Consider the following 21,302-nt stretch of genomic DNA (forward strand, 5'->3'; position numbering starts at 1 on the left):
CGTAATGCACTACACGGCCCTTCTCTGGGTAGCATGTTCAACAGTCTCCTGAGGCTGTTGACATTTTCAACCCGTTGAATTATCTCCTCTCCTGAGATATGAGATACAGCCGAGTTAGATATTACCTGCACAAAGCATCAACAGTTGGTTATTGTTCTGACATGATATGCAATTAGGTATTACTCAGGTGACCGGGCGAGATAAAGCACATAGTTACAGTGCACGCCGTGGTCCTCCATCTTCCAGCCTCAAACTTTAATTAAAGGTCCACAATAGCTGTTCTGGGATGTGCCTGAGCTTTTTCCAATAACTGGCTGAGGGACTGTCTGAATGTTACCAATGTGGCACAAAATAAATGCCGGAGTCCCATTTTAATAATATCAGCATCCTTTGGCTCTGTGTTATTCTTCCTCTGGAGCGTGTGTTTATCTGTATTCTCATTCATGATCTACAATGCCAAATCTTCCAGTTAGTGTTGTAACTCTCACTGGTCTTGTACAGTATTTAGCTTCTAGGTGTTGTTTAAGGCACTCCTTACATATCATACGCACCATATGGACTCATTTTTGTCTAGAAGCTGGTCTTAAATCAACACTAAGATACCGGCCGAACGTCTCATTAATAACTACTAGCTTCCTGTGCCATAACAGGATCGCATTGTCTCATATCTTCAATACCAAACACTGAAACGCCATTACTAACTCCATCACCAGCAACATCCAATTCTACAAACAAAATGTACCTCTCAATTCAGGCTCTCTGGGAAAAGGTAGGTATACTAAAGTTTGGGTGAAATTTACTAAGGATAAAATGCACAAACTACTCAGACACAATAATAAAGCAGCTTTGTTGAACTAACGAATCAACATTTTTTGTTGTAGCAATGTATAAAATCAATACATTTAGAAAATGACCTTTACTGTTATGCAGCCTTTAAAGCCAAGAAAAGACACATTTGCAGTAATATAATATCAACAGAAGACAATATATATTGTCTTGTATCTCTATATTGACATAAGATTGATGCTCAGCCCTTCTCTAAATGCCTCTACAGTTCCAATTGACTGACAGAATGAACGGCTGCTACAACCACTAAACTCCTAATAGAGGATCAATGCATGGCTCTCTGAAGAGAAATGGCTTCTTGTGTAAACATTCACTCATGTGGTAGTGAATACAGCAGCTCCTGGCTTAGTTAAGGTCGTATTTGTTCATGTTTGACATCTACGCTTGTATAAACAGAATATTGTGGAAATTACCATAGCAACAGAGTTTATACCACATGTTTTTTTCTGTCTCAAGTTGCAGCTCAGCTTTTTAGCGATCATGTTCTTCATATTATTCATGTTTCTTATAAAAAGCATTTTGGCTTATCTGGGTTATTGCAAATGTAACGTGGCTTATAGCTTCCATGCGGAACTTTACAAATTTAACACGGAAGCTAAATAATAGGTAGTTTGATGTTTGGTAATCCAGAAGGTAATGGATATTGGGAGACACACTTTGAAGGTCAAATGTGCTGTTGATGCTTCAGGGTGTTCAAATATAACATTTTATCAACAAAGAAATACACATAATATACAAGTAATTGGATGCTTATTGCTGCTGCTTTGCTCAACACGCTTCTGGGACTTTCACTAAGCATCATTCAGGTACTAGCTTTTGAATACATTGAAGGGTTTAGCAACTAAAGTCCCATTTATATTTTTAGTATTCTGTTGTAGAGCAAAGCTAGCGAGCACAAGAAAGATTTTTGGACTCTGTGACCAAATGTGTATGCTAACAGATCATTCTCTAACACATTAGCCAAAGCAACTCAATGGTTATCAGCTTGTAATAGACTTCTGCCTCTGGTTAAACCTTGATAAATCATCAATTATAAATAAAGCCTTTTCTCTGTTTGGTAATACCTAAAAAGAGCCACATTTTAAAAACCACAACTCTACAACACATGCATTTGTTATGTTTCTCATTTTTTGTATACAGGTTTTTCCTTTCCTTTTATATAAATGATCACATCAGCAATAAGTAGATGTTCTACCTCACTTGGTTAACAAATGAATGTTAGTTTCACATTGTTGTGTGAGTTGACAATAAAGAGGTATAACTCCTGAAATGCAAAATTGAATGTAAAGAAAACTCAACTGGCAGTTATTGATGTTCAAAGTAAAGTGAAATAAAAATAAAACATTTCACTGAGGCTTCTTTTGAATCAACCACTTTAACTGTTCTTTGAATGGAAGAAATCACATTTAAGTGAAACATCTTAATGCTAATTTGAACTTTATTTAGATGACTATGTGCTTTCAAAAGTGCAGCGTCAGTAGTTGTGATGAGAGTGTGAATTAAATATATATGTCTAAAACTAAAACGGCAGCGGTTTAGTTTGATGGTTTCAAAATGGCCTTTGCTTTGCTTTCTTTGTGTTGTTTTTCTTTATGGGTGGTTCCATTATCTAACAGCTATGTGTACAAGAGGGCTGGCCATTGTGGTCAGACAAGATAACAGATAATATGCAGGGCTTGGAAATAGATGGATTATATTGACTGAGTTCAGAATGTGTTTATTGGGTGGATAAAATGACAGGATTTTCACTGCTATCTCTGGCATCCCCTCTTTTAAGCCCGCCTCTGCAGAGCTCCCTCTCTGCTTGTCATATTCTGACTCTGCTCTCCCCTTTTCTTTCTGTCGACTATTATCCCTCGCTCTTTATATTATATTCCCACTGTTTCATTTTCTCTGTCTTTATTGTTCTCCAAGCAGACAGACCAGTCAGGTGGATGAGGTGGTCTGAGGGGGGCATTTTCATTGGTTGTGTTTCTCTAGGAAAGCATCAAATAGCTTTAATGTGCTCTTCAAAGCAGCTGAAAATATCAGGTCAGAATGTACAACAGAAGTTGGTCATTATTTGAAATTACAGAGCATTACGCTTCACATGTGTGCTTTCATCCACATAACAGCTTTATCAAGTGGTGCTTTTAACTAAACTTGGCATAACTGGGCTCAAGCTTTTACTGAACTTGCTTTTTAAATTATATAGCTCAAGTTTTACTTTTTTCTTGACATTAATTGTCCCAATTGGGGTATATATTTTTATTATAGACCTAGAATGGAAGAGGCCAATATGTCATACAGTCTAATGGATCCCATTTCTTGTAAAGTAGTGTCAGGTTTTTATTTTAGAGACCTCTACTTGGTGGAGCTCCAGGAACATTGGCAACACTTTCTTTTCATATTATGATTATAGGCTTTTAGGTTATTACTCCATTTTTGCTGGATTAACATTAGGTGAGCCATTACAGGTTACAATAATACATGTATTTAGAGTCAGTGTTTTTCACTGGGTCTTAATCTTGGTATAATATTTGGGTCTGTTGTTGGTGTTCCTGGAAAAAACACAGCCACCTTATTCTTGTTAATTTGATATTTGAGTATCAGTATTGAACCTAAACCCAATGATATTACCTGTTATTTGCTACTCGGCATGTATGTCTTGTAAACATATTTAGGTAAGATGTTCCAAACTTGAAAATCCAGTCCAGACTTGGTTTGAAACCATACAAAGACCACTTACTCTGAACAATAAATGCTTTTTTTTCTCCAATACGACTTCTTTTGCTCAAATCTGCCTAAACAAATCGTACCAACCAGAGTACAAATCAACTGCATTAAACAACACAACTCAAAACACTGTCTGTAGAAATGTGTAGATAATGCAGTATTGTTGATGAATTTTGTGGAAAACAACATTGTCCTTACCCTGGGAATATGTTACACAGCATTGTTGAAACTGTTTGGATTTTGTGAATACCACAAGCAGCATCGAATATTTGCAATAACATGTTATTACATGCACCGACAGCTATTTTAATTATCTTAATGATCCCAATCCCTATGTTGCTACTCTCCAGCCACAGGTCATACTTAATAGTTGACCCTTTTTATCATTCAAACACCAAAAACAGTGTCGATCCCTGTGCCACCCGAGCCCCATGGGCTGTTGTCTATACACACAAACCTAGCCAAGTTTACACTCACATGCACACAGCATTATATCATTAGCAGTGATGAAGTGCCAATGCCATGGCGTGACCCGCAGCAGGCGAGTTGATCACGCTGTCAATTAGTTCTCTCCCGCTCGACTAATTATGCTGTCACATCCCATTGATGCGCCATAGAAATTCTACTGGAAAGAACTGTTGGTATTTCCTATTCCAAGAGGTCAATGAGCTGTTTCTGATACTGAGGTCTTATTTGTGGCTAGGAGGAGTAGGGCTGCTTATTTGGGCAGAGATGGCTGGTGAAGCTCAGGTGGTCATCCAAATCTGCACAGAACATCAATATATCCATCCTATGAAAAGAAAACGAATCAAAATATTGTGAGGGATGGCAAATTGGGGAATCAGTCAGTTCAGGAAGTTGGCCAAACACTTTAATCCCAACTGAAATATCACCTGTTGCGGTTATACATGACATTTTGTAGAGACATTCAAGGTCCCGAGTGGATGGATCCAACTCTCTTTAGTGAGCCCCTAACTTTTACACAATACCTTTCGATTTACATTTGGGTTTCCACGAGCGCCATCATAAAATCAACATTTACATTTTTCCTGTACAAAAAAATATCTAATCCTTTATGACATTTATACCAGTGCCAGCAGTAGTCTACTAGCCTACTCTAACTGTCACTTTTTACATTTTTATTGTAAAACCTGTTAGCATTCAGACGTTAAGCTTGTTTCTTGACAACTTGACTAATCAGCTTTGGTACTAGTAGGTATAGCAATATGCTAGTAAGTTTACAAAACTGAGTAGTAGACAAAAGAAATGTGGTTGTCTGTTTTCTTTTCCCAAGTGAACGCACCATGAGTCTGATTCATGATCCAATCCCACTGTGATGGAGGATGTTGTGCTATAGTGTAGTTTAGTTTAGCCTATTGTTTTGGTAGATTTGGTGTTATATATTTTAATTTCTTCTCCCACTTTCGCTTCCCCCATATCTCATCTAGTCTTGTCTGGTCTTTCCTGGTCTGTTTTGATCTCCCTGATAATTTGAGCACGTTCCCATAATCCCCCCCCCCGCACCTCCATTTCAGACAGAAATATGAGACCCTGCCGGCTGTTTTATATTCCAGCTCCAGCCCCTGTTGATGTAACCACTTGATGCTAACACGCCTTGGCCTCTTTCCTCACAGTTCCAAATGAGGTTTCTGTATGTGAGCGCTCAGCCTGCATTTAGTTTTACTTGCGTCACACCGTGGGCATTGGTAAAACACAAAAACACACTTTACTTGAGCATTTTCAAGATGAAACATTTTCACACTAGGAAAATAATGTGAAGACAAGTCTGTCCTCCTGGGCTTTAGGAAAAACATTGACTCAGCCTCTGTCATCAGTACTGGCTGTCTGAACCCAGACGAGTGATAATAATCCTCATCATCCTGCTCCATTCTAGGTGTGTGTCAGATATAAACACACTCCATCCTCCTGGACGTGCGGGTGCAGTCTCTCTCTGCTCCCTTACGTTGTCTTATGCATTTTCCTCCTCTGTGTGTGTGTGTGTGTGTGTGTGTGTGTGTGTGTGTGTGTGTGTGTGTGTGTGTGTGTGTGTGTGTGTGTGTGTGTGCACGTGTGGGGGTTTATTGTTTGGTATAATAACGCCTGATGAATGAGGACTCTGCTTTGCTGACAGAGGGTCCCATTAACACGTAGCGCTTGGCTCCCCCTTTGCAATCTGTCACACACCACATACACACAGAGAATGGAGGTAATCAATGGGATGATTTAATAGCAACTGTTCTGTGTCCACAGGGAGTGAATAGCATTCATCCCTTTATTTATCTGTGGATGCTTTTGGGTAAAAGATATGGAGGATTTCACACCACCATATGTTTCATTTTAAATCAAGCAACAATTTTGACCAGAGAGGATAGCGTGACATGTTATTTTTTGACCCACCAATTTATTTATTTTTTGCTTTAAGGAATAGTCTCATATTTTGGAAATGGATATGAAAGCTTTCCTGCAAAGAGATGAGAAGTTTGACACCACTGTCATGTGTATGTTAAAGAGAAAGATGGAAACAGCCTGTTGGCATACAAAAATACAAATTAGCTAGCTTGGCTTTGTACAGAAAAACAAAAAAGGCCCATTAAAAACACATCGTGCAGGTTTCACATTTCTGTTTGAGTATGTGTTCAACAAAAAAGACATAATGTGTAAATAAGTGAGCTTTAGAAGTGCTGCTAGTTAACACTGGGTACTTTTTGAATAACGTTCCCTGTGCCTAAACATTAAGTATAATCTCGTTGCATATAGACATTAAAGTGATTTTTCATCTAACTCTTGGGAATTTTTGAAAATGTCAAACTATCCCTATGAAGAATTGCTCTATCCTTCACTTTTGGGACAGACAAAATAGGCCTAGATTTTCTTTCAGCCTGTAGATGGAGGGATATTCATCAAACATAATCAATGTATTTACCTATTTTATTAACAAAGGTTAATTGGTTATCCAGCGGTGGATGTGGATATGGAATGCAGCACTCGACCCACTAAGCTTCAAAAGATGATTCATTGCTTCTTAGTAAAGGTCAATACATGTGCTCATCAGAGATTCACTAAATACAACTTAGTGGTGATGCTTTTAAGAAATGTTTCTAGGAATATTTCAATAATATGATATACGCTAATGTTTGGTGCTTTCAAAAAATGCATGAAGTAGTGATACCTTCTGGACGATGAGCTATCTATACAGCATTGTGTACAGCATAGATAGGGTTTGATGGTTAACCTTGTGGATGATAATTGGCCATCTAACTCACAGACAGCATGTTTTATTTATAGCTTTCACTGTCATTTACCACTCTTGCTGAGATGGATTTATAGTGAACATAGAAGTAAGATTTTACAGGGCTTACTGACTGGCCTGTTAGCTTTCTCTAAAACCCAATCAAGCTGTTTTTACAACCGTGCAATTGTCTGACAAATGAGCTGAGAGACAAATGACAACTCCTCGTCTGTACACAGGGTGAAGGGTAAACCCTGCTGCCCAAGAATCAATATGGATGTGGGTCTGTAGAACAGTATTGAACAAATGTCAGGGGAGCTACAACTGGAGGAAAACAATGTACGGTTACGCATTGGGAGCTTCTTCTCCTTCGCTTCAATATAAAACAATTTGCTGTGAGAAGTTCTGTTCCACAGTGTAGATTTGTTACTTATGAAACGTTGACATCTACTCTACTCTGTATTCTTGCCTCATATTCCTTTTTCTTAAATGAGAGCTAATGACTGTACAATCCTGCTCAGCTCTGTAGTGGTCATTAAAGGTCAGATGTCTCCATTATCTCCCACCCTAGCATCGCAGTTTATCAAAGAACAAGTGGAAAACTGCAGCATATGGCAGCAGTCCCAGGAGATAATTATGCACCGTAGCGCAATCGATTCTACTTTAAAAGTTGGCAGTATTTATTACAGTTTGTTAATGAGTTTTTTAATCCCAGAATGTTAAAGATACCACAGTTAAGGTAGTTTTCTGCACAATTTTGGGAACTCAATGGTTTTTGGATTCATGTTTGAATCATAAGCCCGGTGTAATTTGATGACCAGACAGTAAAACAGGTACATTTCAAAGCAAACTGTCCACAATATAGAGCTCGGGGATTAGCATTTTGTTGAGCTGGCTGCCGACAATAGGTAGAGGTAGAAAGGAACAAGGAAGGCAAGAATCAGATGGTAAACAATGATATAATCAAACAGCAGCTATAAATGGTAATTAATTTGAAGTACCTGAGATATCTGTCTTGCCTTTTGAGCCAGATGGACCACATCACTGTAAATTAGGAATGAGTCATTGAGAATTGAACAAGGTGGGAAATGACAGAAAAGTAAACTGCCAATTGCTATAAGGGGAGTTTTGTGACTTTCTGTCAGTATAGTAAAGTATGGTTATTATTGGTTGAACTGTTTTGAAATTGTAGTTATACAAATTTGCAATCATTATTATTATTATAACAAATGCCATGTTGTTTTTGGGAATAATTGTTTCTCCAGCTTCTAAAACCCTGGTTTTACCTTGACAACCAAATATGTTGATGGGTATCCTATTGGATTTCCTGAGGGTTGCTGTAACTAATACTTTTTTCCTAAAGCTTGTTTTTTCATCCTTCAGTTTACAGTTAGACATGAAAAAACTGCAAATGGCTAGATAGGTATTTCACCACAGGATATACAATGATATAACACTAAAATCAGTGTTTGCCATGGTATGCCTGTTATTTTACAATACTAAAGCAAATTTGGTTGTGAAAAATAGATACCTTTTAGGGTATTAGGCAGTTTCAAATGCTGTTACACTGTAAAATTGTCCTGCAAGTGCTTCAACAAACAAGCACAACATGTCATTTTTGCTTATATGTCTAACCCTGTTTGCTTTCTTTTGTTTGTCTCTTGCAGCTCAGCAGATGAGAAATTTCGCTGGAACAACCAAGGTAATACTTCCTCTCAAATCCTACATATTGTCTGGTCCTCTATTGTTTGCATTCCTGCACTGCTCTCGCTGAACATTGCTGACTGAGCTTCATTATATTGGTGACCATTGTAAATGTTCCCCAGCACGCACTAACAAGACATTGATGTAATTTCTGTATGAGAACTATGGTGGCTGCAGCATAGACTCATGGACTCCAACTGCAATGAAAGCCAAATAAAAAAAAGTCCTTGCTCTAAAAAAATTATTCCCTCCTGTCTCTCAAATTCCCTCACCTCATCTGACAGCTAAGTAAAGGTCAAACAGCATTTGCAAATATTCTCAGTATTTAGTTTAACCTGTTTGGAGAGCCATATGGGAAGTGTTTTCAAAAAAGAGAAAACGAGAATCAATGAGTGCTAGACTTTTCAGGTGATTTGCAAGTCAAATGAAGACACCTCTCTGGGCCTGACAACTTCTTTGACAGCATTTCTAGTTGAAAAACACCGCCCATGCATGACACTGAGGTCTCTCTCCCTTCCTCTTTTTCAGTCATGTTGAGATGTATAGGCCGTTGAGAGTAGATTGATTGTTTGAGTGCAAGGTTGGTGACCTCTGCAACAAAGAGGTGACTAAAGGTTTGTGGTCAGAATGTTTCAAACTGAAAGCTTTCAGTGCTGCTGCAATTTTCCTCCGTCTGCTGCACATAAGCCTGACCACTGCGCATCAGAGAGGCTAAATTGACTCTGCCACGAAAAACCTCCCGAACTTCAATCAGACTTTCTGATCTTGTCATCTCGATTCATTAAAAACCCATCACCTCGGGATCAAGCAGGTTTAAAAATGACTTTTGACTTGTGGGTGTAAGGGTGAGAGTAAATCCAGCCCAATGATGCAGACAGCATTGGAAATGTTTCACCAGCCTCATCAACATCATCAGTCTGCAGTTGCGTCATTCGAAGTCAATGAAATCAGCCTCCTAAATCCACTCAACAGTCCTCTACTATTACGATCCCTCTCTCCCAAAAAGAGATTAACGCTTCTCCTCAGACTCATTTGTGAATTTGGGCGTCAGCCTTGCTCTGACAGACAAACGGCCTGGTATCTAAGTACAAGTCTTTGCCCCATAGACCCAGATCCCACAAGATTTGTTACTGGATTATCGGTCAAGTTTTTTCGCTTCATCCAAGAATCATCCTTACGCATTACTCTTTGATGAGACAAGAGTGAGGCCACTTCTTAGATTGCTAATCAGCCTGAATAACAATGAATTTGAACTTGCATGGTGCAGCTCAACTTTGATGGGTGAGGTGTAAAAGGATATTCAACAGTATGGAGGGAAACATGCCGGTAGACTCCCTATAGGTATTTTTACTATATTACATTTGGATTTTACTGACTCATCCGAGTATAAAATGATCTTAAATGAATCAGAGGTTTAAAGTGTGGTATAATAACCTTAAAAGTGAACTCTCAGAACCTTTGGCTGTCTTGCTTGGTTGTCATCAAGTCTTGGGTGACTTGAAATATTGTTTTGACTCAAAGTAGGTTACACATGTCAGAATTGAATTTGGAATTTCAGTGGTGCTATCGATATTCTGGGACAGATTTTCTTTTTTTGGAAAAAAAGGAACTTGATTTATTTTTGGATTTTTGTCCTGAATGCTGACATTAGCTACCTGTATACGAATGAATAGAAACAGGTGTTCAGCGTCTTTTGGCTAACATATATTTATAGTGTAAAACAAACGTACCTATTGTAATTGACTTATCATATTAAGTAAACAGTGTTATTATTGCTTTGTTTTTTTCATTTACAGACTGGTGCTGTAGACAGTTAGCAGAGTTAGCTCCCACACATATTTCTGCCGTTCTTACCTTTTGGTTATCCTGCACCATAAACTGTCGTTATTTGCTTGTGTTTCACGTGTGAACAAGTCCCATTTTGGCATGATCCCATATCTATCTAGAGTCTAGCTTAAGTCTCATGACTTGCAGTGCAATCTGAAGGTTGTAAAATAAGGTATCTCTGTTTGAACTTTTGTTTTTTTTTCCATTTCTTGTGTGCTCACATGTAGATGGACACAAGGATATAGAGGAGGAGCTGACGACAGGCTTGGAGCTGGTGGACTCCTGTATCCGATCGCTCCAGGAATCAGGCATCTTGGATTCGCAGGACGCTATTGGAGACAGTAAGGAAAATGTTATGATTAAGAAGGCTTTCTTTAAGGGATAATGAAAAAAGTAGTTTTCTTTACTTCTTGACAGTTGAGAAAAATTGCCTAAAATAGAATGGGTAAAATGCAATCAGAGACCGTAGGGTTGGATATTCTGCAGAGATGTATGCCCCCATGTTTGTGCTGATTAACCTGTTGAATGTGTGAGAATTCACAAAGAAAAAGCTGTTCACAAAGGAAGCCTGAACCATCACACCAGTGAGCAAGATTAGCAGATACTGACCAAAGGCTGAACGAAAGGTTGTCTTTCATTGGATTTCATCACATTTTCCAAAAGTGCTGCTTGAGTTATTTGATGATTTTAAATGCAACTACTGGATAAAGTGGTTATTCAGATGCTCTCTAAACTATTTGTCTTTTAGTGTGTCCAGCTTAATTACATCTTATCTTGGAATTTATAATATGGAAAATTACTTTCTGTTTCAGTTTTTTTGTCCGTTCACCTCGATTAAATATAACCTAATGCTTATTAGTCCAGTTAATAAATTACTAAATGTAATTTAAAAAAATTACTACATTTTCTTTTACTGTGCCCCACAATATTTTTCCCATGTTATGGTTACTTGATATGAAGTATTAAAAAGAACAAATGCAGCTTTGATAAGGACATGCATTGAACCAGTACTCGGCAATGCTAAAGCAACATTTGCTAAAGCAAACCTGCACCTAAATTAGACTTTAAGCCTCTATGGGGGCAGCACAAATATTTCTAAACACAAGGGTGCGTTATGATCTTATAAATATACTGTATATGGCAAATGTGTTAGAAAGAAGTTGTCGATTTACAAATCCAGCAACATTAGCATTTACTGCCACCATAATTCTTGAAAGCAAATAATAAAAAGACCAGTATTTATTTTTGCTCTGTCTCCACCAATATCTAAGGGAATTATTACGCTCTTCAACATCTAAATGCTACTCTAGGTGCACATGCTAGTTGCTCTTTTGTCTGCCATTTGTTGCCGGGCAGGTTGCGTAATGCCTTTAGGTTTTCAGCCGCTTGCTGGGAATTAAAGCAAAACTGATGGGAGTGGTAGGAGTAAACCAATACAGTAAAAAAAAGTTTAGAGCATTAGAACCAACTCAAAGAGCTGAACGACAACACAGTTTCTAGACTAAGATGGTAAAAGAGTTCAAAGCAGTTGGCTATAAGTTCTCTAAGTGAGATCTTGAGCAACAGCATGACTCTCTGCCGAACCCTCATCTTTTTAATTTGGTCCCTGGGATGATACCCATGACTCTTGTACAGGCAACCCCATGGGAGAGAGGTAGCTGTCAGGAGACATGCAGAGTCGGGCCAGTAGTTTGATATGCTAATCCGCCCTCACTGAGGTGTCAGCTGGCCTGCTGTTCACAGTGCTGAGAGGGGAGTCACACACGCACACACACACACACACACACACACACACACACACACACACACACACACACACACACACACACACACACACACACACACACACACACACACACACACACACACACACACACATGCATGCATGCAAATAAAGCCATACATGTGCATACATAGACAGACAAGCACAATTACATATGAGGCATGAAGAAAATCCCAGAAGTGTACAGGCCCCCCATGCACAGCTCAGCTGTTGAAGCTAAGCACTTGCATATACATCCAGGCAGATCTAGGAATAATGATGTTGTTTGATGTTTTTAATGTTTAAATAACAGTTATGTAACCAACCACCTGACTAGTAAATAATAGAAAAACAAATATGCCTGCAAGAGATAGAGGGGTATAGACAAATAAGCAAGAAAATAAACAGGCAAGAAAGAGAGTGGGCAAAATTACCCAAATAATGTCTTTGCAAAGCCCATTCTATCTACATCGATCATCCAATCAGAGCATAGGAATAATACATGTATAAGAAATGTGTTAGAATCTGCTTAAAGCACTCATGAATTTTCTTAATGATTTATATGAATAATCATAGCACATGTTATGAATTATAATCACTGTTAAAATGGTGGTAAAAAGTGGTCATTGTTTGTTTTCAGTGAATTCATGACATTTCTGAATGATTCAAATGAAAAAATTAAAAGTCAACAGGAGAGCGCTCATGGTGCTACGGTTAGCTTGATAAGCTTGCTAGCTACAGCTGACAACATCTGTTAGTGAATGTTGTCATTAAGCTGGAAGGAATTATGTTTGTTGGTTAGAATCAGGAAGCTTGTTCCTGTGTGTCTAAAACCAATGATCTATTGGTGTGTAATTATCAATGTGACCACAACCTATCAGAATTAGCTTAGATTACTGCCATTTTTGAGCGATTGGTCTAAACCTGCCAAACGGTCAGGTTAAAAACTCGTTTGGCACACTTCCTACTTAGCTTAAAGCTAAATGCAGACAAGCATGAAATGAAGGCTTATACCATGTATAACTACACACATACACGTAAAACGCACACACCAAACGCATCAGCAGCAGCATCCACTTCTTCACTCAAGCTGCTGAGCAGATTAGTGCGACACTGCAACAGAGTGCCTTCATGCTTCATGCTGGTGATGCTCTCCAGTGTGCATGTTAATCTGTGTGTACGGGACGATGTTGCATGCAGCTATGTGGGACTGAGCATGCCATTTTGTGTGTGTGTGTGTGTGTGTGTGTGTGTGTGTGTGTGTGTGTGTGTGTGTGTGTGTGTGTGTGTGTGTGTGTGTGTGTGTGTGTGTGTGTGTGTGTGTGTGTGTGTGTGTGTGTTACAGTCCGCTCCCATACCGTATCTAAAAATAGCTGCTGATGAAATATTAAAATGTGTCAATAGAGAACCCTGGTCACCATGCAGAAAGATAAAACACTCAACAACCCAAAGTGTGGGTTTGTGTGTGTGTATGGCTGTGTGGGGGAGGTGAGTATATGTAATTGCAGAATAGCAGATTAGTGAGCATGAGCAGGTCTATCAGCGTTAGGCCATCCAAAACTGCATGCATGCAGGTACAGTATAGTATATGTAGATGTGACGTGTGTCCATGCATACGTTCACTGTGTGATCAGGAATGGGCGGGATATAGTGTGTGTATGTGTTGACTGAAGTTTGAACAGATATTTAAATGCACAGGCAGAGACCCTCTTATGGCACCCCATTACTTTCCTTCCATTACAGTAATACAGCACGTTCTACACATACACACACATTCTCTCACTCTTCCACCTCAGATGGATTCAGTGGAGCCTTCAGTGTTTCTGCCACCTGAGTGATCATGTATTTATGAGGCTGCTTTACTCCCTACAGGCCCAAGCACCCACATGAAACACACCTAAAGTGGCAAACAAAAACGTTGGAAAACATCCCCTGGCTTTGTGCACACATCTGGGTTTGTGTGCATGTGAATCCATCTGAAAAAAGGCGTGGACTACAAATTCCTCCACTGCATCATAGTTTTTTTTGTACACCCATATAGACAAACCTATATCAGACAAAGAGGCATTGACCTCGTCAGCGCCACCAGCACCCCTTGGCTTAATATCACATTTTAAATAATGCAAAAATATCCAGCTACACTGCCTACAGGATCCATTTTCTGTACTTTTAAGTGACTTTTCACTTCAAGCTTTGTTTTCCAAAGCCCTTAGTGACTCCATTTTCTGTTAGCTTCTGACTTTATCTCTCCAATGCCGTTGATATTGACCGCTGGCACACTATGAGTTTTCATTCTTTCTTATTTAATCATCGCAAAGATGGGCTGTTTCTGCTTGTCTCGTACACTGTTTGATTCTTGAAATGCTGGCAAAAAGAGGATACAGTGGAGATTAAAGGGACAGCCACGGTTGATGGAGGACAGCTCAAGAACTCCTTTGAGAGTACAAATACTGAGCGCTACGGAATTTATAGTCCTATTTAAGAGCTGATGTAAGGCTGTAAAGTTTTTTTCCAGCACAGTAAGTTGTTTGACAGAAAGGCAAACAGATTTCGATGCTTTGAAAGTTGCTGAAGTACACTAGTGTTTCACCGAGGGACATTTTACTGTAATTAAATGTGTAGATGAGGCACATCAATGCTATCATCACCATTACTGAATTAATCAACGCCGTATCAAACCTTTTACAGGATCTCAAAAAGAGGGATGGGAGAAGTTTGGCCCACCTGTCCACCTCAAACTATTTAATTTGGCTCACTTCAAGTTTTAGGGAACATCCAGGCGTCACTACAAAACATTTTCTGAATGCTTCGTCATGTATTCTATGAATGTGCTGTAATCACATAGCATGCTCTGACAAATAACACAAACAGGCATGCTTGTGTAATGTGTCACAGCATTTGCCTGTTTGCATGTTGACGCAAGTAATTAAAGGACCCGTGAGCAAATCACCAGACTGCAGATGCCTCGGAAACATGAATGTGGCTGCAGCTGAAATTAGCAATGAAGCGTTTTGTCACTTTATGCTTTTGCTATTGGCTATGTGTCATCATAGTCAGCCTCTTCTGTGAAGCTACTGTGAATCAGTAATGGCAACAAAGACAAAAACAATCACATTCCTTTTCAGACATTAAAGCTGATACTCCTGAGGCAAGTTAGACTTTTGAACAGAATAAAAAGTTACCAAGGACATAGTGACTGATTTGATGGCTGACCAGCTCACTGTAGGTTTATCCAGCTGGAGTCTTGCCAACTGATCTCTTGTAGATTTTGGATGAAAGCCTTAATGTGGGTATAGTAGAGTAAGAGTTTGGTTAATAAAAAGCAGCTCATCAGTGAGGTATTACACAGGAGTATCAGTGATTCTCAAACTTTAATTGAAACAAGACATTACAAAGTGTAGAGGCTGTGTAATGAGCCAGGAAGCTCAGTTGGTAATGTTTCACAAAATGATAAAAAAGGAAAAGATTAAAGTACCTTTTAAGGAATAGTTGGTTTCTTGTACTTTCTTTGCTACTTACCCAAAAGCCTGTTTTACACATCTTTATGGAAAAAGGTATGTGGAGGAAGGAAATTAGCATACTGGATGTCTAATATTGGTATTGCAAGTAAGCGGTCCATGTGGCAGAGGAGAGGTAGAACAATTTGGCAGAAATGCAAACTCACTATTGTCCAATGAAAGTTAGGATTTTTTTTTTCTGTCGCAAACACGTAACCTAAATGTACACAAGCAATTTGTGAAACAATGTAGTCGAAGTTATCGCCAACATCCAACTACAACATTTTTGCGTCTCAACTTGTTAATGTTTCAGAAAACAATGATCAAGAACGTGTTGGCCATGATAGTCCTTATCCTTGGTCTGGACCTCTTGGCTACATTTGTTGACACTTTGGGTAGCACTGCGCATCAAATCATGGTAATCCATAACTAGTTTTGATTCACTAGTTATCGTAGTGAATCCAAACAAAACTGCTTTACTTAGGTGTGGTAAAATATCTTAGTTTGGGTTAAAATAATCAGGATTTTATTTATAACTTTAAGTAAAATTACTCAACGGATGACACTTGGAAACCGTGACCATCTACAGTATGTGCTTGTTTGACCCAACCAACCAATCCAATAATATTGCTGCCACATTGTAATTACTTAAAAGCCTGATGCTTCTCATACAGATACTAAATGGTGCCTTTTGAGTCAATATCAGACACTGAAGGAAGTGACAAAATGGCTGTGTTTGACACTCTGAGACTGAGACCAAGCTGGTTATCAGAAATCCTGTTGGCTACATCTTACCACGGAAATGGTGTAAGCAGACCAATAGCCAATGGTTTGTACGATTGAATCACACAGTGTGTTTGCGTGTTGTGATGGTCATTGTCATACATTGTTATGATGCATTCATACATTACTGTTCAAGAGACATAGCAGACTAGACGTTGAACCATGACCAATCATAGATTATAATATGATTCACTGCATCATTAATTACAGTGAGTCCATTGAAAGTAATTCACTTTAGACAGAAAATTCACCGTCCTGGTGTGGTGTAAGGGATTGATAAAGGCTCTACTCAAGGGGAAAGAAAGCTTAGTATACACATTTTTTTTTAACTAAAGAACACTTTATATTTCAAAGGGCATTAAATACCCTCTCCAAAGAAAAAATATTAGAAAGTATTTCAATACATCGATGTCTTAGTTTGTACATCTTTATTAATGTGACTCCTCCTGATGAATTATAGAGCAAAATATGGAATTGAGAAAGATAAAGACGGAGAATAGAGAGCGATAAAGGAAGGAGGCATCAATTGAAAAAAAGAAGACGGAGCAAGGAGTGTTTGAAATGGAAGTCAGGTTCCGAGTGTGATTTACAGAGCAGGAGTAGAAAGGGTGAAGAGAGGCTGGAATAACGGAGTGGGTAAAAAGCAAATCGATGTTTCAAAAAATAGGACAAGGCCCTCTATTTTATTCTATATTCTCAGCTACTTTTCAAGGTCTGTTGCAAACTGAGGCATTGTATACTGTATGTGTTGGATTCACATTAATTGCCACATTGTATAACACGTGGGATGTAAACTGGGTTACAAATGCTTTGAGGGCCATGGACAGAAAGAAGCATTACACAACTGTTAAAAAAAGGAAAAGTCGTCCACAACAAATGCTTTTTAAGGTGCCTTTCTCATAAAGTGTGTTTCAAAATCTTCATAAACTTTGAAATGTAACTACATTTTGATCAAATGTTTCATTAATTCTTCTCTTCCTCTTCTTTTCATCATCAGGACAAGGACTTCTGTCCCAAAGCGCTTTGCAGCTCAACCACCAGGATGCCTATGCGGCAGCTGGTTACCATAGTAACCACGGTCTTGCACTTGGGGAATCGGTCACGGGCCGTGGCGGGCAGATTGGAGGGGCTGTTCACAGCTACAACCAGGTACACACGTACACCTATTTTTTTTACACATATCAAAAAGACATGTATTCCCTTGTGTGTTTTTTATCCATTTTAAATGTTCCTACCTCCCTCTTTTATTACCCTCCTCTCCACGCCTCTGCTTCTATGTCCTTCCTCTCTCCATTAACACTTTCTCCTCTTCTTCATGCCTCTTCATCTTTTGCTATACCTACACATCTTTGTACTCTCTTTGCCCATTCTCCTGATTTCTTTCTCTAACCTCCTTCCTTCCTTTACATTTTCTCCTCCACACTCACTGACTGAACCCCCTATATTCCTGCTGTTTCTCATCTTTCTCCACACTCTTGTCCTTTCTAGGTGACATCCAGCCGTGCAGCTGCCCACTTAGTTGGAACTGACTCTCCCTCCCAGTCACAGAGAGACTCATTTGCCCATGGCAGCGCCTTCCACATGCCCACTGATGCCGGATCTTCACCTGCCGGGAGCACCCATGTATTACTCCTGTGCCACTTTGCCAGCACAGGTACAAATATCTGACTAGATGCGTCTGATGTCTTATATATGTTTTTCTATTGCTCTCAGGAGAGCACTATTGGTAGATTCTTGAAACTTTACACTACTACAGTATAACCCTGCTTTAACCGAGTTAAACCAATGATTTAAGAGTTACCATGAAAAAAGGCTTTTGAATGTTTTTCTTGCCATATTCTGCTCTGCTGCTCTGCTGTGGGCCGATTCACCAATGAATTGCTAAAAACACAACTTTCCAAAGGGCTTAGAGACACACTGGAGAAGTTGAAGTAATGTATTTGTATTAGGACATACTGTCGGTTAAAGCCAGATAACTACATTTAGCTGAAGAAGTGGTATGACACACTTTTGCACATTGTTTGACTCTAGAGCAACACCAAGTTTCGGATACATCAGGATTTACATTTTTATCGCCCAAACTGTATGCTGGGACTGAGTTGCGTAATTAGCTTGCTAACTGTCTGTTAGAAAGTCAGTTAGCTTGGAATGCTTGCTTCATTTACCCTCGGTAACTCTTAAATGAAATTAATCATGAATGCCAGGGAACGTAGATGGTCCGTTCGAGCGAAAATGTAAAGGAGCTGGTAAATCTAATTCAAGGGACAGACATTTTAATGGAGTTTTGGTGGCTTACACTTCTAAAAATACTACAATGTCACCTTTTAAGTAAGAAAAATCCATTGCAATCTTTCAGTAATAGATCGATTTTGCCCCCAGACATGACTTGCAGAAAATGTTACCCCTGTTTCATTTTCTGCAAACTGCTTCATCAACAAAGTGTTAAATGTGTAACAGATGAGTGCTTTGTATTAAAATAAAGACATGATGATACTTCAGCAGTAACTGATGTGGTAGCCAAACTGTGCCGCCTCCTTATTTAACGTTACTGTTTTTGTGGTAACATTGAAGAAATGGCTCAAGTGTAATGGGTCTATGATATCTGTAGTGGTTATTCTTGTAATGTGAGCAGTGCAGCAACAATTCACCTAACCTGTATTACATCCTGGCCTCTTCAGTGATGATTTACACTTGAATTGCTTCTCCCCTGCACTGCGATTACCTTGGAGCTGAGAGTTTAGACGTTTTAAGAACATTTTGTTAAAAATGTATTTAAATTAATTTCAGCAGATTTACCGGCACTTCTTTTACTAAGCATCCCCACTTCAGCACGTCTAGACCATCTAAATCAATGGAGTGCTTAAAATTGTACCTTTAGTTTTTTAACTGTACGACCTGGCAAATAGTTGGAATACAATTAAAATGTACGTTTGGAATTCTATGGCGCTTGATTTGGCGGCCCGTTGCTCACAATCAGATTTCGTGCTAATTTGGTTATAAAAGTTCAGAGTCGTCCCTTCATGTTTGGTCTGATGACTCCAATCCTCTTCATCAGGACGTTATCTCAGATTACACTCTCTGCTCCCTGGTTTTCCAGCTCCGGGGGGAGATGTTCATCTCTCTGAAAATACTGATATGAACAAGAAGAGTAAATGAATATTTAAAGGGAGTGACATTGCTCTTTAATGAAGTACACCTCCTCTATTACAGCGTGTGAGCTCCCCTCTACAGGCGATGGGATCCCCTACCAAGTTGCAGCGCCTGGGATCAGCGTCCTCTGACATGCCCAGCTACGCCACGCTACAGAGGGTGTCCTCGCCGAAACAGTCACCAAGCCGACTAGCCAAGTCTTACAGGTTGGTTTAAAATTCTGTCTGACCGGTTCATTTAATAAGGACTCTTTAATAGCAGACCGTTATGTAAGACTTTTTTATTGGCCCCAAAGCACAAAGGCATACATCTTCTGATCGATACCAATGACTCAACAATTACTTCTCCTGGTGCCGAGATTTCTAGCTTTGAAAAACCCTAAAGCTAAAAGCAGCTAATTGCCCCTAAGGGGATTTATAAAGTCATTTTGAATTAAATTAAAGATTTTATTCAGTTTTACAAGAAACGTCCAGCTTGTATTTTTCATTTTATAGTGCTAGTACTCAGGGAATTTAAAAATTGTCATCCATCCATATGAAGATGGTTCGAAACCAATTCAAGTAGTGTTGCAATGAGCATTACTACAGATGTATTTCAAATGTTATTCTAATACTAAAAGCATGCTTCAATGACTAAAACAATCTGGTTGTCTATCAAGTCAAATGTGTAACAATATATTTATATACCCTTGGAATTTGACTGAATGCATTGGGCTCTAACGCTTCTAGGTGTCTTCTTAAAAATCTTTCAAAAACAGTATGTTCTGTAACTTTTCTAAACTACTGCAGTCTAGGCAAAAATTAAAACATAAATCTTGGAAAAAAGCTCCTTAATCCCATTCTCTTTACATTGAAAAAGACATCCAGTGTCGCTGTGAAGTGTAACTGCTGTGTAGTCAAATGTTTTTTAAACACATATGACTTTATTTGAATATTCTAGGGATTCCAACATCTCCAAACATACAAACCATTGAATTTCAGGCGGCATTCTGAGTTGTATTAATTTTGCTTTTAAAAGATATCGAGATAAATTCATGCTTTCTTTTTAAAAATGCTCTTCAAGCCCAAAACATTATACTTTCACAGGTTTGACAAAGTTTAGAACTGCAAAATTCATTATAACCTACGACAGTTTTCACAGGTTGAATAAATATCCCTACAACAGAAATAGATTTTGAGGTAGTCCTTTGTTGAGTTATCCTCTAGATAGTCTATAGTCTTAAATGGCTCTTAGTTTTTTGATAAAAATGCCAACCAAATAATTACATTTTCTCTTCCTGCAGCACTTCATCGCCCATCAACATGGTAGCATCGGGTGCGGCTGGCTCCTCCTCCCCCCTCCCCATGGCAGCCTCCCCAGGGGGAAACCACAGCTCGTCGCCCATCCACCAGCTCAGCTCAGTGGTCGGCAGCTACGCCACCCTTTCACCCACCAAGCGCATGCTGCATCACATCGGACCAGACGGCTACAAGATTTCCCATGAGCTGTACGCCAACGCAACCCTGCAAAGGCCTGGTAGCCTGGGAGGAAGAGGTCAAGAAAATTTAATTATTACTTTCTTATGTGTGGATGTGTGAAATCCATTTGTCATATATCCTTTTTTAGAACTTTTCCAGTTAAAAAGTATTTGAAATATATGTAGATTTCCTTCTACTCACCTGCCTTAAAGTAACAACATTACATCAGTGATATGAAATAAGCTTCTTCATTAATGCCCAAATACATTTTGGATTTGTAATTTTGTTCCATGAAAATGTGTTTCTTTTTTATGCAAAGTGATTCACATTCT

General features: G+C 39.0%; 1 protein-coding gene across 1 annotated transcript in view; it reads left to right on the plus strand.

Annotated features, from left to right (window-relative positions):
- The window catches only part of ctnnd2b (catenin (cadherin-associated protein), delta 2b), a 136,533-nt gene that overhangs the window by 63,128 nt on the left and 52,103 nt on the right, over positions 1–21,302 (plus strand). Inside the window, 7 exon segments of the mRNA XM_063886804.1 lie at positions 8,458–8,492; positions 10,549–10,662; positions 17,361–17,512; positions 17,852–17,980; positions 17,982–18,017; positions 19,574–19,719; positions 20,796–21,046. Coding sequence (XP_063742874.1) covers positions 8,458–8,492; positions 10,549–10,662; positions 17,361–17,512; positions 17,852–17,980; positions 17,982–18,017; positions 19,574–19,719; positions 20,796–21,046 — 863 coding nt within the window.

This window comes from Eleginops maclovinus, chromosome 6 (genome assembly GCF_036324505.1).
Source record: "Eleginops maclovinus isolate JMC-PN-2008 ecotype Puerto Natales chromosome 6, JC_Emac_rtc_rv5, whole genome shotgun sequence".
Taxonomy (NCBI): Eukaryota; Metazoa; Chordata; class Actinopteri; order Perciformes; family Eleginopidae; genus Eleginops; species Eleginops maclovinus.